This window comes from Anser brachyrhynchus (assembly GCF_964034855.1).
Source record: "Anser brachyrhynchus genome assembly, chromosome: 1".
In the NCBI taxonomy this organism is placed as follows: Eukaryota; Metazoa; Chordata; class Aves; order Anseriformes; family Anatidae; genus Anser; species Anser brachyrhynchus.
This window is the reverse complement of record NC_137694.1, coordinates 117,925,444-117,943,639: the sequence shown is the minus strand read 5'-3', so window position 1 is coordinate 117,943,639 and position 18,196 is coordinate 117,925,444. Positions and strand designations below refer to the sequence as shown.

General features: G+C 42.8%; 1 protein-coding gene across 1 annotated transcript in view; it reads left to right on the top strand.

Annotated features, from left to right (window-relative positions):
- C2CD2 (C2 calcium dependent domain containing 2) overlaps positions 1-18,196 on the top strand; it is a 39,747-nt gene that overhangs the window by 5,553 nt on the left and 15,998 nt on the right. Inside the window, exons 3-8 of the mRNA XM_080577652.1 lie at positions 5,658-5,777; positions 6,220-6,321; positions 9,978-10,100; positions 10,383-10,503; positions 13,623-13,731; positions 17,473-17,534. Coding sequence (XP_080433778.1) covers positions 5,658-5,777; positions 6,220-6,321; positions 9,978-10,100; positions 10,383-10,503; positions 13,623-13,731; positions 17,473-17,534 — 637 coding nt within the window. The remainder of the gene's footprint in view (positions 1-5,657; positions 5,778-6,219; positions 6,322-9,977; positions 10,101-10,382; positions 10,504-13,622; positions 13,732-17,472; positions 17,535-18,196) is intronic.

The window sequence follows — 18,196 nt, the reverse complement described above, 5'->3', positions numbered from 1 at the left end:
CGATTAGTGTTGGTGGGCTGAACCGTCCTGACCACCATGTGCAATCTCTGTTGTCCTTTAACTCCTTCTTGTGCTTGAAAAGCTGTCCTGGAGATTTGCTCTTTTAATTATTGTTTGCTTGTTTTTTATTACTTTTTTTTTCACAAGCTTAAGAAGAATCATAGCCTATGCAGCTATTTTTTGTATAATTTTTTTCTTCCTGTACTAGCATAATCCTTTATCCTGACGATATTTACTTTTTTTTTCCCTGGTGCTTTCTGTCACTAAGTACACTACGGAGGAGTTATGTTTCCTTCCAGCCTTTGTTTGGCTTGGGTAAATAAGGTGTTCCTCAAGTCTCCTTTCACAGTGCTGGTTTGCCAGTCACGCCTGTGCGTCCGGTCTCTGCAGCCGCTCCAGTTGGATTCGTGTTTCTTGAACGTGATGGCTAAAGCGAAACACAGCACTACAGCAAGGTCTCCCTGTGTGTTGAGGTTGACTGCTTCCCTGTGCCTCTAACAGCTCTTTTCCAATGTGTTTTAGGCTTCTGATCTGCCTCTCCCATGGCTCCTTTACACTGTGGTTGACTTGATAAATCCAGGTCTCTCTCGCTTTGGCTTTCTCCTAGCGATACTGCTCCTATATAGGGGAGCTTATTTGTTGATTCTGGCACACATGCTCTGAATTTTGAGTTGCATTTCTCTTCTAGTCATCAAGGTTTTTCAGCTTTTCTGTGTAACGCCCTAATCTTCCTCTATATTGCTGACTCCCAGCGTTCTTTCCTCAGCATCATACTTCCTTTCAGTTTTCTACTGAGGAGTTTTGGACATAGGTGTCCTGGTTAAAATAGGCAAGACAGCATAATGGATCTAACCTACCTAGGAACTGAGTTTCTTGTCAAAGGAAGGCATCCGGGCTGGGATTTGTTTGTTTGAGTGGCGATAGTGCTGGTTTTGGCACTGTCAGGCAGCTGCAGATGCTCTTGGTCCTCCTGCAGGTTTGTGCCACATCTGCCAGCAGGTGCCGGGGTGCCCTAGCACTCCAGTGCCTCTCTCCGAGTTACTGTAGGACAAGCTGGCAAACTTCTCTTGCATTTTATTGTCTTCCCTTTGTATCAGTGTCTAGCTATGCCACCTTCTAAGTTGTTTGTTTAACCTGCATGTTAGTGAGGCCAAACTACCAAATCTATTTCTGGTGTTTATTTTCCCCTTCTTAAATATAGGTACTGCGTCTCGTTCTCCCACCATCTGGTGTTCGCTAGGCCTTACAGGCTGATTGAAAAGTCTACCTCTCGTGTCTGCTTCTACTCCCTGACTGTTGTTTTTAACCACCACCCCTTCCCCCTGCCCTTTTTTCCACTGCTTTGAATTTGTCTGTCAGACACAAAGGAATGGATAAATTCACTCGGTGTATCAGTTTTTGTTTTGCTTCTCTTGCTCACGTGGTAACTCCTCCTCCTGTGCACTCATTCCGTCATTCACCCTGCCTTCATCTGTGTGCTTATTGTCACTTTGGAAAACTGATCTGAGATTTTCTCATTATATTTGCAGGCAAACTTGCTTTGATAACAGCTTCTAAAAATCTGCTACTAGCTGTGCCTGGCTTAGACATTGCGTTTGTGTTCTGTCCTTGATTTTGTCTGTTCATTTAATGAACTGCTCGAGTGAAGAGGGAATGGTGTAGAAGCTACAGAAAGCCCCTCAAGAAGTTAATGCATAAGCTTGCTTAACCAAGGAAGGTGTTGTAATTCTCCTCTCAAACAGCTGAGCGTAATGACTGAAAAGGCAGAAGTTTCTGACTGGAAAAGGTTCCCTTGGGGAGGTTTTAAGCTGAGCACACAAACTATCTTTGTGGCCGTAGACAAGATAACATATCTGTGCCAGAATGAGGGCCTTTTCTTTCTCAGAGTGGTAATCTAAAACAAGAATTGGAAATTGTGGGGCTCCTAAATCTCATAGCATTGCGATTCCTGCAGTTGAGATGAAAACAGCGTTCACTGCGTTGCTGCCTCAGGGTATACTTGTTTTCTTGTGCAAACTTTTAAAGATTATTACTTACATGGTACAGATATACATTTCTCAGCCTCGAGTAACTTGTTCTTTCTTGAAATAGATGCTAAATGCAGTAAAACTTATTTCTGTCCAGAGGGAAACCAATCAGGCCTGTAACATCGGGAGTTTTGCGTGTGCACACAATACAGTCAGGCTTGGGGAAGGTGGAGAAGAACTTGTTCTGCTGAACTGTATGAACTTCCTTCTGAAATCATGGCCATTCACCATCCCTTTTACCACAGGAGGGGCTCTCCTGTCTCGCAGGGAGAGATGGGGAAGAAAGGCTGATCTGGAGGAGTAACAGAAAGGCTGTGTGTGAAGCACAAATCTGTGTGGTGCCAGGAACAATACTGAAACATCTCAAGGCAAGAGGATGCCCTGAGTGACAAGGAGAGGCATTCTGATTCTCCTTGAACTGAAGTAGCTTTTGCTGAAAGGAGAGAAGCTGAAATTTTGCAGCTCTGTCCAGAAGAACTGCAGAGTCAAGTTATAGAGGGGGAAGGCAAAGCAGGAGGGCAGGACTTCGATAGCTGTGAGTACACATGTTCAGGCACTTCAGTTACTTAGAAAAATATTTGTCTTGCTCTGACGGTAATGTTTCTTCAGTCTTGTTCCTTCTTGTTTGCCTGGAACAGTGTTGTAGGGTAATTGTACTAATAACTTTAGAGGAAGGGCTGGGAGCTGCTGCTGGATAAAAGATCCTCAAAATGCACAGAGATGCCTTGCTGGTGCTAGCCTCTGTTGAAAGTAAAAGGTTGGTGACCAGGTGATTTCCCTTGTATGGAAGGGTGGGAAAGAGATGAGGAAGACAAATGAAATTGAAGAGCAGTTTACCAGTCCAGATGCTACTGTTTTCTCACGAAAATCTACCCTCCCTCTTTCTCTGCCCTGTCAACCAGAAAGGGTTGCTTTGCCTGACCTTCCCTTTACTTGCTGGCAAATGCATTTTGTTGCGTAACTAGAGCTTTGCAGGATACGAACGAGCTGGGGTTTGTTGGTGGTTGCTCTTCACCGGCTCAGAGAAAGAGAATTTGAGGAAGGAGGCTGGATGGGGCCATGGTGGAAGAAGAGCACAGCATAGGAAGCTCCGATATTTTTATTCATGTTACTGTTCTGGGGCAAACGGCCTACATGTTTCTGCTCAGGTCTGTCAAAAGCATCTGCTATATTTCTGAAGAAATGTCACTTACGAAGAGAAGTGGCAGTTGCGGTCTCTTGCTGGTAGGCAGCATCTTAGATGAAAACAGAACCTCTTTCCCTTCAAGTTTTTGCCAAGAATTCTACTTTCTCCGTGTTCTTACTCCGTAAACCATCATGCTACTCCAGGTAAAAATGGGTTTTGCCTGATATGCTATTTTCCATTAACAAACAGGGAAACACTCGTTTTTGTGATTGGACTCAGACTCCTGTGCCTGAAGACCACAGTTTCTTTCTTAAAAATGAGGAGAGAAAGGGAGTATTTGCTGGGTGACTTTGGCAGAAAAGAAATGAATCAAGGAAACCAAAAGCCCAAACACCAGCAGTATGTGCTCCTAAACTTCTGGTACAAGTATCAGCAGATGGATTTGGCATATCTCAACAGGGTAGAGAAAGAAAAGTAGAAGTACCACCGCCTGGAGCATGTTTCTATCTTAATAGTAAAAACAAAAGAAAAAAGTAGCACATGAACGTATCTACGAACTCTTCTACCACACTTTCATTTGTTTTTGTTTTTAAAGCAGTAATCAGCTGTGTACCTGGTAACTCTGTCTCTTAAATGTTCCAGTTGAATGGCTCTGCACCACATGTGCAGCAGGTCCAACTTGTTCTGAATGCACTGAACTTCCCATGCATGTGTGGGTCAGATGTGTACGGGTGGTAAACCACCGTGCTTAGGATATGCAAGTGTCAGCAGTATTTGCATCAGACCTGTCCTTTTTCTCTCCTCTGCGCTCCTAAAAGAGGGAAGGACCTGTCAGTTTTTGTCATCTTTAAGGAAAAACCATGCCACTCCATCCTCATTGTGAATGAATTGAGTGATTCTGTGTTTTGACTCAACTACAAGTAAAATGAGCAGTTAGGGGCTTTGGTCTTGTTAGCTATAAGAAATGCTTAAAACTCTTTTCTGTTATGTCCTAATTGTGGCTGCTTATGGTGATTATATGGGATTAAGGGACACAAATCAGCTTTGAGGGAATTTAGGTTTTGGGGAAGAGGAGAGGCGAGGGAAGAATATTTTTCCCACTTCCCAACTAGAGTTTGCACAAGATAAACCTGAAAAGGCAAATCTTGATGCTCATGGGTGTGGTTGTGATAGTTATTTGTCCTGTCCACTCCCTCCCCCTGCTCCTTTGTAATTTCTCCCTTAATGGATGTGCTCAGAAGCCCTTGATGGTGCTCTGGTGCTTCTTACAACATATCCGATAGAGCCCTGGGAAATGGGCTGTGTATTTAAGGAGAGACTGATAAGAATCTTCCAGAGGGTACGTGATTCATTTTAAACCTTCAGCTTTAGTTCCAGTGCTCGTAAGTGAAGCAGTAAGTGCACAAACATAATTTACTAACGTATGTGCAGAGTTTCCCTCAAACAAATCTTGCAGCAAATGATTTGTGCATCGCATTAACCTGGTTAACTTGGCCTGAATCGATCCAAGGAGCGTTTAACTCACCTTTCCAGAGGTGGAGCTGTTGGGACAGTAACCACAGAGGACCAGTGATGAGCAGCTGTCTTCAACCAGCAGAGGTTGCAAGTTTGCAAAGCAAACTTCTCTCCCCGGCTTAATGCATGACTTTTGACTTCTGCACCTGGGGCTTTCCTCTGCTGCCAGGTGCTTTCTGCACCTTCGTGGGACTTTGAGCACCAGCTCACAACCTCAATTACTTTGCAGAGGGGAAAAAAAAAAAAAGTTTTGTGTTTGTAAACTCACTGTGATAACAGGTTAAATTACTGCTTATAAAAGTCAAGGTGTGTACTTAAGTAAGTGTATGGCATACAACCTTGTCCCAGACATCTAGCTTCACCACTGAAGTTCAGTGCCTTTCTTGGTTTGGTCAAAGACTCAAACTTTTAAAGGCTTCTGCTCATCACCACCCCAGTGGTGGAATTAATCAAAATCCTCTCAGCAGCAGCATTATGCCGAAGTTTCACATTTGTAGGATACCACTAAAATAAATCTTGCCCAGTTCATTTTAATGAGTTGAATGTTTAGTGAAAACAGCCATCCTATGATAGGATACTTGGTTCGGGGCAGGAAAGGAAGGAGAACAAACTTGTGTGTATCCACGGTACAAGATTTAGATCTTAGAGATTCTAATGTATAGGTCTGTGAAACACAAGGAGTCTTCGTCAGGTGAGGAGTTATTTTGTGTTATATAACAACACAAAAGAAATTTTGGAAAATGCCAGAATTGTTGGGTATTCATCCAGAAGCGTATGTTTGAACTGCAGTGTTTAGAACTGAATGCATAGAAGGAGGTAGAGATGTTAATGAAATTGCCTGGAAATCTTCCAGCTGCAGAATGTAGCATAATTCTGGTAGCCTGAAGTCCTTCATTTTATTAGTTCCTTTCTTGCTTTCACCAAACATTCTTCTGAAGACTAAATCATTTTTCTCTTCCTTTGCCTCTTCCCCCCTTTAATTTCTTTAGGTGGTTTCTTGTAATGTCGTGGGAGATTCCATTACGTTTGTTTTCAGCGTCTCACATATTTCACCTGAAGCTGCAAAAAGCCAGTCGTACAGTGTGAAACTGTCTCCACTTTACTTGCAGGTAAAGCATTAAGTATTATTCTCTTTTTTTTCTTTCTTTTGTTACATCTCATCCCCCAGCTCAGCTGAAAGATCTGAAAGATGGTATCAGGTTTTCACCTCCCGGTTGAAAAATGCATGCAAGCTCATCTTAACTTCAGTAAAACATTTAATAATATTACAGTTCTATCTGGGGCGAGATATAAATTCATGAATTAAGCCTCTTCTTTAGGACAACTGGATAAATAAATCTTTGGATAGATGGTTCAGATGTTTAGAACAAAAATACCCTTTTTAACTGGCATATGCTCTCAAGTAACTTTTGGTTTCTTAGACTGTCACTTGGGCATATGCTGACTCAGCAACAGGTATTCTTCCTTTGGTGAGCATCAGTATGGAGCTTGACTTAAAATTTCTTTAAAGGTTACCAGAACACTCTTCAATAACTTCTTTCCTATCCACAGCTTCAGCTCTACGTGAAAGACAAAGGAGATGATGTCAAAGTTGAGTGGGTCCTCATTAATACCAACGAAACCAACTTTGAAATCCAGCCAACAGGGCAGGAGGTCAGTCAGTAAGTTTTATTCGTTGCAACAAATGCAAAGGTGCACTTCAGATGTGGAGGGGCCATAGACAAGCTCTGCCAAATCTTGCTGCTGTTGCCCCAGGTAGTCACTCTGTCCCCCTGTTCAAGGAGGCAGAAAAGATGGGTCTCCAACCCTCCAGTGCTTTAGGGTATCAGTAATAGTGGCTAGAGCTAAGGTATCAGGTGAGGCTGGAACAACAGAAGTAAAAGTGCCTGTTACTTTCTGCTGGCCGCATTCAGCAGAAGAATGGGGCAGTTATCTATTGACAATGGTTTCTTGAACTGCTTCAGTGAAACTTGCCATGGCTCATCCATCAAAACCCCCGCATCTCTGAAATCTGAGAGCGTCTCTCAGGATCACTGAAGCATTAAAGATAAACCTGCATTTGACAGACAAGTGACCTGGCAAACATTTTTCAGCCAAATTCAAAGGTGTGAAAAATGTCTGTTACTAAATGCCTTCTTTAAGAGCACTTGTAAAATAATGAAAAAAATGTAATGATGTTCCCATCAATGTAATTACTAAATTGCCCTCTTCCTTAACTTAATTAGTTTTAGAATCTGGTAACCCTGGTTCAGATACCACTGTGAAAAAATACAAATTTTTAAGGAAATGATGGGTTATGTAGAAATATCTTGAGGCTTTCTGAATTGCACCTTATCTTAGTATATAAATTCTGGTTTTTTGACACATATCCTGAAAGAGTTTTTTCTGCCTTTGAATCTTCATAATTTGGTGGGGGTCACAAACATGGTGACTCTTACACCTTTCCTACAACAGTGGGTGTGTGGTTGCTTGTGTATTAGGAGCTTGGTTTTCTGACTGAGGGCCTTGCTAAAGATTAAGGCTAGTGTATAGCAGAGCTGCTTCTGAAGACCTGTACTAAATGACCTAGAATCATAATTTATTACCATAGCTTTTGTACACAAGAATGTTAAGCTCATAACTAAAGAGAAGCAAGTCTTTTGAAGTGTGTTTTAATGGGGATTTACTGTGCATCTAGCAGTGTAAATGATCACTTTTTGAACAAGCATTAAGTACTTAACATGTGCGAATGACTTTGGCACTGTCACTGACCTTCACTGGACTTCAAAACCTGCTTTTGGAGAGGTGCCTAAGTCCAGAGTAACAAAGCGGTTGCAGCGTGCTTTGCTTGTGTTTTTTTTAATGAGCCTGTTAAGTTCTTACTACTTAAGGGCTTTTTTCCCTTTTGAAGTTTCTGTTAGCATTTGTGGAGATGGGGAGGCAACAAACAGCTATTTAATGTATATAACAAAGAGCAATCTACCCCTTGGAAGTGCCTTCAGCTCTTAAACTTTAATGTTGGCCTTTGTCTTGTTTTTTTCTTCTTTCGGAAGAGGTATTTTGTGTACAAATAAAGATCTGTAATTGCTGACTATTATCTGCACAATGGTTCTGTCATCAGTCAAACAGGTGGATGGATATAACAACCTATTTTCTGCTGATAAAAGCTGGATGAGCCTGAGCTACCTTTGGTGCAATCTGGCTGACTTGCAGGGCTTGGGTTGCACCTGGTTCTGCTACCTTGACCTTGTTTGCTGCCTGGCCTTGAGCTAGCCGCAGCAGCTCACTGTCAGCCCCTGGCCTGTGTCAATCCCACAGGAAAACGCGTAGTCTTGAACCTTTTTGCTTGGCAGTTAAGTCACTGTGACTTTGTGGAGTGTGGTGCGATAGAGCATCACTTTCCAAATAAGGATGACTAAGAAAAAAAAGGTTGGCTGGAAAGGAAGCTCTTTAACCAAATTGTCTTGCAAATAACTATGGAGTTAAAAAAAAAAAAAAAAATCTACTAGTGGAAATCCAATGACAGTTGTTGCTGTTATTATTAAATAACAAATACCAGGTTAGGTTGGTGGCAAAGTGAGAATTGGCTGGAATTTTACTACTTGACAATATTCTTCATCGAACAATGTGTAGGTAAGGGTAGGGGTGGCAAATCACCTCCAAAACAGTGAAAACAACCAGCAGTTTATCTGCTTATTGAAATATCCTGAAAAATAAAAATTAATGAAACTGAGACTTTCATCAGCCTGATTTACTTCCTTCATATTTTTAAAAGTATTATCTGCATCTGCAGGAGTGCGCTGCTGCCTCTTTCTTTGTCAGTTTTTTTGGGTACTACAGCGTGAGCAAGGCAAAGCTGCTGAGGAATTAGCTGATGCTCTTGCGGGTTTTGAACAGTAGCTGCATGTCATCAGGGGGTGGGTATGTAAGGAGGTGATGAAACAGGATTTCTGTACGCAACGTTCCTGGGATTTTTATGAAACGCCCTGGATGTTTCTGTAACACTTGGATAATTGGGAAAGGGGTGTTACTCCCGATTGGTTTGACCTGTTGTATAAGCTGCAAGCATCCCTTCAGGAGATCAGGAGTAACTCCATGTGTGTGTTTTCCTACTTTTAAAAAAGGACTGAGGGTTTTAGTGACAGACCATCACTTGACAAAGCTGGGCCTGCTTTGTTGGTGCTGCTTGCTGTGAATCGGTCGTGGCATGCTTGCTGTAGGTGTGCTCCCATCTGCCAGCAGCATGTGGAAGGGTGCCTTTTTTTTTTTTCTGCTTTGTATACTTATTGCATTGCCCATCTATTCTGTATCTGCAGCTGTAAGGTGGTTCCCTTTCTTTTAAAGCCTTGCTTTGCTGTAACACAGTCTCTCAATGTGGTACCATGTAAGAAGAGACGGATGAGTCCTCAGATCTTTGTCTTCAACTTCAACCTTTATCTTTAGAAGACAAACCTCGTGGAGATGGGCTGCCTTCAGAGCAGAGGGAGCATCAAACTGCCCTTTATGTGACAGCTTCATTTGAAGATTTGCTCCCTTGTAGATAACTGAGCAGAAGAAAGCTTCTGAGTAGCGTGACACTGGAAGCAGGCTTCTCTGTGGGCACAGGGGGAGGAGGGATGGTTCACTGTCTTCAGACACCTTACAATTATTCCAGTGAAGCCACACGTGTAAGCAAAATTTGTGACGTGTTCTGATGCTTCAGAGAGGAAGTGTGGAAGCAGGTGGTGTTAAATGCAGGTGGCCATGAGGTTTTTGAGTAGGCAAACATATGAGTCAGTCCCATGGAGTGCCATGACTGCCAGTCCATACAGCGTGCTTTTTTTCAGCAAAGTTAAAGACCTCCAAGAGATGCTAAAATAACTTCTCAGTGCGGCCCAGGATTAGCACGTTCTCATCTGTTGCAAGCTGGCGTAACTCCCATTAAATCAGTGGCACAGCGCCTATCTGCTTATCCCATGGCCTGATCTGCTTTCCTAGCAGAGTGCAAAGCAGTACAGAAACTTTAAAGCAGCATCATAAGATACAGACTGTCAATGCAACTTCTGTTTTTGTGGCTAATAGCTCTGCCTTCTTAACTCTCAGAACAGAGTGTGGCTTTGTTAGGGTACATTTCTAGTTTTTCTTTAATGCTTAGTGTAGAAATTGAACTATTTATTTGCATGATCTCCTGGTACATTTAGTTATTGGCAACAGAAACCATATCTCTCTCTGATGAAGATAATTCTCACTACCTTTGGTGGTTTAGATGTGTCAAATGATTTTTTTTTTTTTTTTTGCCTTAACTTGTATTCTTCTGAATTTTGAACAGATGATTGTTTGTTTCCCCTTAGGGACAGGGAGCAGGGACATGTGCAATATCTGAAACGCTCAGAGATGTTTTGAAGAACCTCTTTAGCTCAGTTTCTCCATCTGTAGTGTTGAGTACAAGGCCTACAGACATAAAGGAGATTCAGGTAAGTCCTATTCCTACCTGAACCTTTTGAGAAGTCTCTTTCTGCGTAGTGCTTTTATTTACCTATTCATGACCCAAAAACAAGTAAGTTTAACACCACTCAGTGATCAGAAACAACTGCGATGCTTGCTTTAAAACAACATAGCCTTTGGCAGTGAAGGCTTTGTGATTATGGCTCCCATGTGGCTACTTGTAGATGTTACACCACATCACGTCTAATTCCCTATATTAATGTGACAGAAGCTGAAAGCACAATCCCTCTTCTTTTGCTTTCTTTTCACAGAATGTACAGAACACGAGCGCTCTCCCTCAGGGCACTAGTCCGCCTAAACCTCCAAGGGCTCATGAACTGAAACTGCTGGTAAAGAACATCGCGGTAAACCTAGCTGATCACAGTGCTGCAGGTAACATAGCCCAGAGGATGCTGCTCATTTTTAAGTAGGGTGTTTGTTTTGTTTATTTGTGTGTTTGTTTTCTTCCAGATGAAATCATTTGAAAGTTCTAGTTTACAAGCTTGGCTCAAAATAAGATGTAAGAAATTGCTGTGCTCCGAGAAACGGGCTTAGTCATGCTTGTACAAAACCGTGTTTCAGTTTAGCTGATTATTTAGACACCTTGATCTTCGTGTAAACAAATTCATCATGTTTGAAAACAAATTTAAATGAGCATATTTGCAGAGCTGGTTGTTTATTTTCTGGAGTTTACTTTTTATTTCTAAATAAACACACTTAGTGTGTGTACAGGGTAGTAGGGGAGGGCTCAAAACCAACTCTTCATTAACTCTTAGCAGTGGCATTGGTTTGGTTCAATATTACCTTATTTTTACATCTGCTTTTCTTTACTTTTGAGCAATTTACTGATTTATGTAAAACTCTCCTCTTTTATGCATGCTTTCCTCAAAAGAGAGTGGTTTTTTGTTGGTGGTGTTTTTGTATGTTTTTTTTTTTTCCCAATGAAGTACCTCTGTGGGGAGGGGTGGGGGGTACCTCTTGCAGGTGGAGAATGAAGCCAAAAAGAGATCACTGCCTGGTGAATTTGCACTGCTGATTTAAGAAAAAAGCACTGAGCCTGTCTAACAAGTATTCAAACTACTTCAAGTACAAGCATGCTTCCATCACTGCTTGAGGCATGAGTGAGCATATTTGGGATTTTGTCAGAGGAAATGCAGATACGAGGCCCTATGATTTATGGTCGCTAACAATTCCGTAACAATCTTTTTAATGGAAGCTTGTGGCTTCTAAATTGGGCAAGGTACTAATTTTGGATAAATATATCCTGCTTGCTTTACTCCTTTTCAGTTAGATGTAGTAAGTTTCTGCCCCAGACTGTTGCATAATGCTGCTTTGCTCATCCTGGTTGAAAGCAATTCCTCTAAAACTTTCTGCAGGCTGGTTTTTTTGTTTTTTTTGTTTTTTTTTTTTTAATACATAGATATATATATATCGGTTCTGGAACTCTTTGCAGTGAAATGTCCTCTATAAATAAAGCTGTGCTGGAAACTGTAGATTGCAGCAGGAAAACTCATTTAGAATTCATTGTTACTCTACAGTTTTGTAGTGCAAGCTAAGCGTTTCAGTAGAGCTGATCATTTTGGCTGCTGTTAGAAAGTCATGAGATGAGATGCCTTTATTAGCACAGAGCACAGGCTGCAAAGGGTTCATTGCTGTGGGAAGGCTCGCTGCCCCCTCCTTGAAAAGGAGAGGAAGAGGGGACAATTAATGCACTCTTATTTGGGAACCTAGATACTGAGATCCAAAAATTAGCATTTGCTCTTCTAACAGGAGATGGAGGAAATTTTGGTGGTTCTCTAGCAACTCTTGGAGCTCAGATGCTTTGGAACTGAGAAATAAAGTTTCACAGTGGGGTTTAGCTGGTCACTTTAAATCCGGTGAAAATACTGCACAGCTGGGTAGATGCTGGCTTCTGGACATCGCTTGCTGCCTTTTAGTTATTGTTCCCTTCCCTCTTCCTGGCCTTGTTTTGCAACAATAGTTAACCATCCTGTTGCAACTCTGAGACTCCCTAAAAGCATGCACACCACCACAGATACATACTGGGTTGGGGAGGGGAGAGGAGGGTTTGTCCATCCCAACCATTAAGCTCAAACATGGGTTGCCAGCAAGGTTTATAGGATCTTGTGGCTTTCCTATGGATATGTGAGTTCAGCCAGTGAGTAACCAGCAGCAGAACTGGCCTCTGCTTATGGGCTGTGCCTGGTTTTGTCTCCTTAACTTGTGCATGTAATCAAACGCTGTCCTAGATTGGTGCTATATGGCCCACAGTGCATCATCAAGGGTAGAAACGATTTCTCCTGTTAAGGAAGAAAAAAATCGTTAGCTGTGAACAACAGAGAGCGCAGGGCAGAGCTGTTGAAATACCCCGCTGCAGTGTCAGTCCCTGGGTGGCTCCAGTGCAATTGCAGGCAGAGCTGTATGCGCTTTTCTGCACCAGGCTGCTCAGCTCTGCGGGCAGCATGAGCAGCCTGCAGGGACATATGGCTGCTATAACAGAAAACCGCCCTGGGTTCATTAACTCAGGCTCAGCGCATTGGGAAAGCAGCTAAACTACTTACTTCGGGGTTAGCTTGGATCCCAAATAAGCTGCGTGTACGTAGTGCTTTGTCTCCTCTGATAACCTTGTCAGGCCCGAGTTGCTTCTCCACAGCCCAGGTACACCACCAGTGGACAACTGATAGTTGGTGGTGATGAATGTAGACCTGGGTTCTTCCAGAGAGCTGGAGGCAACGTATCTTCTGTTTGCTTTGCACAGTCATTACTGAGCTTTTTGCTGCTGCACTTGCTATTGGGGAACCCCAAGACCAAAATGATTTCTAAGGCTGTGGAAGCCAAACAGAAGAGATTGTTTTAAGAGTGACGTGTTGAGCAAATTATTTGCACTTGGAGTAGCAAGTAGAAAAAACTACTCTGATACACCAGTTAGTCACTGGAGCGAATTCCAAGATCAAGGTGTAGTAACTCTGCACCAGTACTCTAAAATGCCATGAACTTGTTAGAAACTGCAGTCCATAAAGCCATCGTTAATTAACACGACTGTGATCGTTCCCTTGCTAGCAGAAGAAAGTTTCTTTGGTGTCCAAAGAAACCGTGTGACTCTGGCTAGTAGGAACTTTGATCTGTTTTTGTAGAGCAGCTCAAAGCAACTTTACTTCCCCACCCACACCACCACCTCCTTGTTATTCACTCTGCATCCACATCCTTTTTTTTTTTTTTTAATCTTTTTGTGCCTGCACTTCCTTGCTTCATGACAGAATTTAAATTGGGTCACCATGTTTCACACTGTATAGAAGAGCGTATAGGACAATGATGACCTGGTCTCGACCAGTGCCATTACTGCAGATGGTGTACAGAGTATGGGGAGAAATTTATTCTGTGAGTGGGTGAGGAAGTGTTTCCAAATGGTCTATTCACAAGTGCAATATATAAGGAAGAGGATTCTTCACTTTCTTTTGAGTAAGTGTACCTCCTGGTGATGGAAGATTAATAACTTTTTTTTTCCCCTACAGGCAGCACAAACCTTGTGTGTATAGTTCAGTTGAATGACCCTATGCAGAAGTTTTCCAGCTCTGTAGCCAAAAATGCTGCAAATCCCTTTTGGAAGGAAGAGTTTGTCTTGTGAGTAACTCACCTATGGAGAACATTTCATAGTAAAACATCTTTTTTTTTTACTGGCACTATGTGAGCTTTTGAGGGAAGAACAATGTTTTGAAATATGTCCTGTCAGGTGGCCTCGGAAAAATCTGGAGCTGGTAGGGACCTCAGGATATCTAATTACCCTCTGCGTAGATATGAGATCAAATAGGTCTCTAGATCTCCCTGGCCGATATCTGACTGTAGTTAATGACAGCAATAAGAGGCAAAATAAATCACCCTGTACTCCAATTCAGTGTCAAAAAAAAAAAAAATGTTAGCAAGGTTTTTAAGTCACTTTACCTTGAAAACTGCATCTGAGGAAATCTGATGTCTCTCCCTTCCCTCTCCCCCGAATGGCAAATGTAAATGTGCAGACAGGTTGACTGTCTAAAAGAATTATGGCTATTATACAAAGCAGAGTGTAAAACTAGATAGTAACTAACTAGATTATTTTTTTGTGTAGAACATAAATGGGAATTTGTGGCAGCCTGCACAGTATTGTGTGATTTATGCAGCTTCTGTAAATAGGGTCAAAACTGAGCAGTTCTAAAACTGTTTTAATTTCCGCTTTCTGGTAGCAGAGCAGAAAATATCTGGTAGCTTCTGTATTGTATGAGGAGGGAAAGGGAGAGCCACAGATGGGCAGTAAGTTACAGGTGTGTTTCTCTAGTGGATTTAGACACGTACACAGGCGGAAGCAGCTTCCCAGGGAAACGGGTAGCAGTGCTGCCATGCAACATACTACAGGTGCTGCTTTTTTTTTCCTTCTACTGGTTTATTAACGTGAGAGGCACTTGGTACATAGTGGAGTGTCCATGGTTCTTTATGTAGCTTTCCTCTCCTACTTCAGTTCCATTCATAGAATCATCTAGGATGGAAAAGACCTTTAAGATTATAGAATCACAGAATGCCTTGGGTTGGAAGGGAATGTTAAAGATCATCCAGTTCCAACCCATGGGCAGGGATGCCACCCACTAGATCAGGTTGCCCAGGGCCTCATCTAACCTGGTCTTAAACGCCTCCAGGGTTGGGGCATCCACAACTTCTCTGGGCAACCTGTGTCAGTGCCTCACCACCCTCTGAATGAAGAATTTCCTCCTAACTTCTGATCTACATCTCCTCTCTTCTAGTTTACCATTCCTTCTTGTCCTGTCATTATCTGATTGAGCAAAAAGTTGCTCTTAATCTTTTTTTATAAGCCCCCTTTAAATACTGAAAAGCTGCAGTGAGGTCTCCCCGGAGCCTTCTCTTCTTGAGGCTGAACATCCCCAGCTCTCTCAGCCTTTCTTCGTAGGAGAGATGCTCCAGCCCCTTGATCATATTCATGGCCCTCCTCTGGACCTGTTCTAACAGCCCCACATCCTTCTTGGGCTGGGGGCCCCAGACCTGGTTGCAGCACTCCAGGTGGGGCCTCCCAAGGGCAGAGCAGAGGGCAGTCACCTCCCTCCACCCGCTGGCCACTCCTTTGTTGATGCAGCCCAGGGTGCAGTTGACCTTCTGGGCTGCAAGCATGCACTGCTGGTGATCATCAAGAACAAGTCCATCTGTTTTTCTGTGACATTTTTCATCACTGTCCAGTCGCAGTGCTGCATTCCCCGTACTCATTCTTTCTCTTGTAAAGCAGAAGCTCACCTTGCAAGGATCTGAGTGAGCATTCAGACCTGTGCCTGTCAGTGCTGAGTGTTGCCTGCCTTGAGGAGAGGTGTGCACTTCTGTGTGTATCTCCTCAACTTCAAGGGGGAGTGAGTGTGCAGTGCACAGATCTTTTCCTGCCTCCCCCTTGCAGTCTGCTGGACTGTGCCTGTGTACTTTATGGGAGCGTGCTCTGCAAAAACAGGAGTGTTGTAGGGAAAAGCAACACGGGTTGCTTGATATAAAGGAAGGCGCTGGGACTGGTTGTCAGAGGCTGTACAGGACTTTGAGAACACTGGACTCCTCTGAATGTGTGCAGAGGTTCAGATGATAAGCAGTCACTGAGGTCAGCAAATTAGAATGGATGTTGTAGAACAGCACTGAGAAGTCCTGTCTTTCTCTGTGGCTTGGTGGAGAAATATGCACTGTGTCTCCTCCTGCTGGCAAGTGGAGAACCAGCTAGGAAGCTCTGTTCCTTAAGACTGTACAGTTCAATAACTTCATGTCTTACAGAGTCTGATTTCAGTTACGAGGATCTACAGCTTTTGTGGAAAGCCAGAGCAGGCTGCGTTCTTCCGTGACAGCCTGCTGTGTTCCTGTCACAGCTTAAGGATTAATGTGATGCAACTTCTTCTCCACAGTAGGAGAAACAATGCACTTCTGTAGCAGCTTTCTTTTCTGGAGTATCTCAAAGCGCTTCACCCCCTAGGTTTGTGAATCACTTCAGCCATCTGTTGGTGGAGCAGCATGTGCTCAGTGTTGTAGAACAGACACACGCCCAGTGCTTTCAGACAGGAAGTTTATAAGAATAATGACCTTCCCAACTGAAAGTGCAGAGGGAGGGCAGGCAGGATGTGATTAAGTTGACTGGAATTTGGCCTTGATGCTAGGGATAATGCTGGGTTTTCCACAATGTTTGCTATTTTTCAGAGGGGCATGAGGTAAGCTTGGGGACTTTTAAAGATAAGTGATCAGGATTTGACTGTATACTTTCTTTCATATTCATTCCCCCCTGACTTTATTAATTCAGAAACAAAAATACCTACTAGCTTGAAGACCAGTGTACTGACCACCATGTCATGCCTTGATTTAGATTTGTGAGAAGAGCAGCAACAGGTAGCCTCAAGGTTGTTCTTTTCAAGTTTTGTAGGTGCAGGAGGGGATGGTAGAGGCAGGGAGAAGGTTAAAGCCTGCTGCATAGGTTATGTCCCAGAGCATCTGATGGAGGTGCAGTATCTGCAACCAAGATCATGCCAGCCTGAAGTGGAGACATGGAAAAATAAAATACATGCATGTGTTCCCTCGAGCTTTTTGGCAGAACACTTGCAGAGATGGGCATAAAATCAAGTTTTACAAGATTCCTCAGTAGCTACCCAGTTCACTTCACTGTCTCACTGGAGGAAAGATTTTTTTGTTTTTTTTATCTCTTGTCTAGTACATCTTACAGAGTTGTACAAATGTCAGTAATTCTGCTAATAGTACACATTAGTTCTGTCACAGAGAAACTATTTCTTCTTATCTTGCAACATCCTTGAGTCTTATTTTGGAAGTCATACTGACTCCTCTCACTTGAGCCCGTGACTATTTCCTTGCTTCTCTCCTGCTTTGCAGGACGCTTTCCTGCTTGTACAAGATAATGCACAGCTTTGAATAGGCAGTTGGTTGGACCTATTCCAGCATCTTAACTTAAACATTTCAGAAATGCTCACTTCTGAACCTGCCAGGAAAAAAATGGTTTCTTAGTGCTGCTGCACAGCAGTTGAGCTAGGGACTGACTATCAGCCTGAAAGGCAGTGTGCGTAAACTGCGGGGGGAGAAGAAAAGCCTGTGACAGTTTAGGCAGTTGAACTTCTGAACGATGCTGTAGGGAACCAAACCCTGTTTTTCTGGCTGAGATTCCTTTAGTCATTCTTACTGAGGTCAGAAAGAAGCCATGCACACAGCCTGCCCAGCACCCTGGTGGGTTGACTGTGTGGGGTTGTGCTTGGTGCGGGGCAAGGAGTTGGGGACCAGAACGAGACAGGGAAAATCTATGTGGGAAGGAGAATCTTTTGCATACAAAAACCTAACATAGTTTCATTTATTTTGCAGTGAACTAAGTGCCAAATCAAAAACATTGCAAGTGCAAATAGTAGAAGATGGAAAGTTGGATAGTAAGTATTAAAACTGAAGTGTTTTGCATGATCACCTCATTGCTACGTGTTGACATGAGTCCTCCTTTAGTTCTACCTGGCTGTACAGCCGTATAAGAAAGTGTTTGATTTGTGAACCTGTGTTGAAGTTCAGGTGTCTTCTGCTGAGTTGTCCCGATTGCCCCATCAGCTGTACCTTCTCTAACGTCTCTAGGGAGCCCTCGAGGGGAGAACAACAGCAAAAGGGATATCAGCTGAAAAGAGCCAGCCAAGTTTATACAAAACAGGGGAAAATGTATAAGTTAAGTTTATGTTTTAAAACTCGGTAAGCCTGTCCTCAAATTTAAGTCCCAGAGTTGAAATCCATGGAAAACTGCAGAGTTCTTGGGTAGGCAGATCCATCTGGGTCAGCCGCTGTCAAGGTACTTTGTTACTTCCACCAGTAAGCCTGGACAGAAGAGAAATGCAGTGTTAAAAAGTAACTCTCCTCCTCAGGACAGATTTAAGGTTACAAAGGAACCTTGAATCAGCCTTTGTTTCTAGGCTGCCAACAGCTGTTGGTAATCCTAATTTTTTGCCCTTCTAAAATTTTGACAGATTTTCTGTGAGTAATTTTGGTTTCAAGTTAATCTTTCCCTGTCTTTCTCTTACTGAAGGGTAATTGTTTTTCATCCTATATCCTT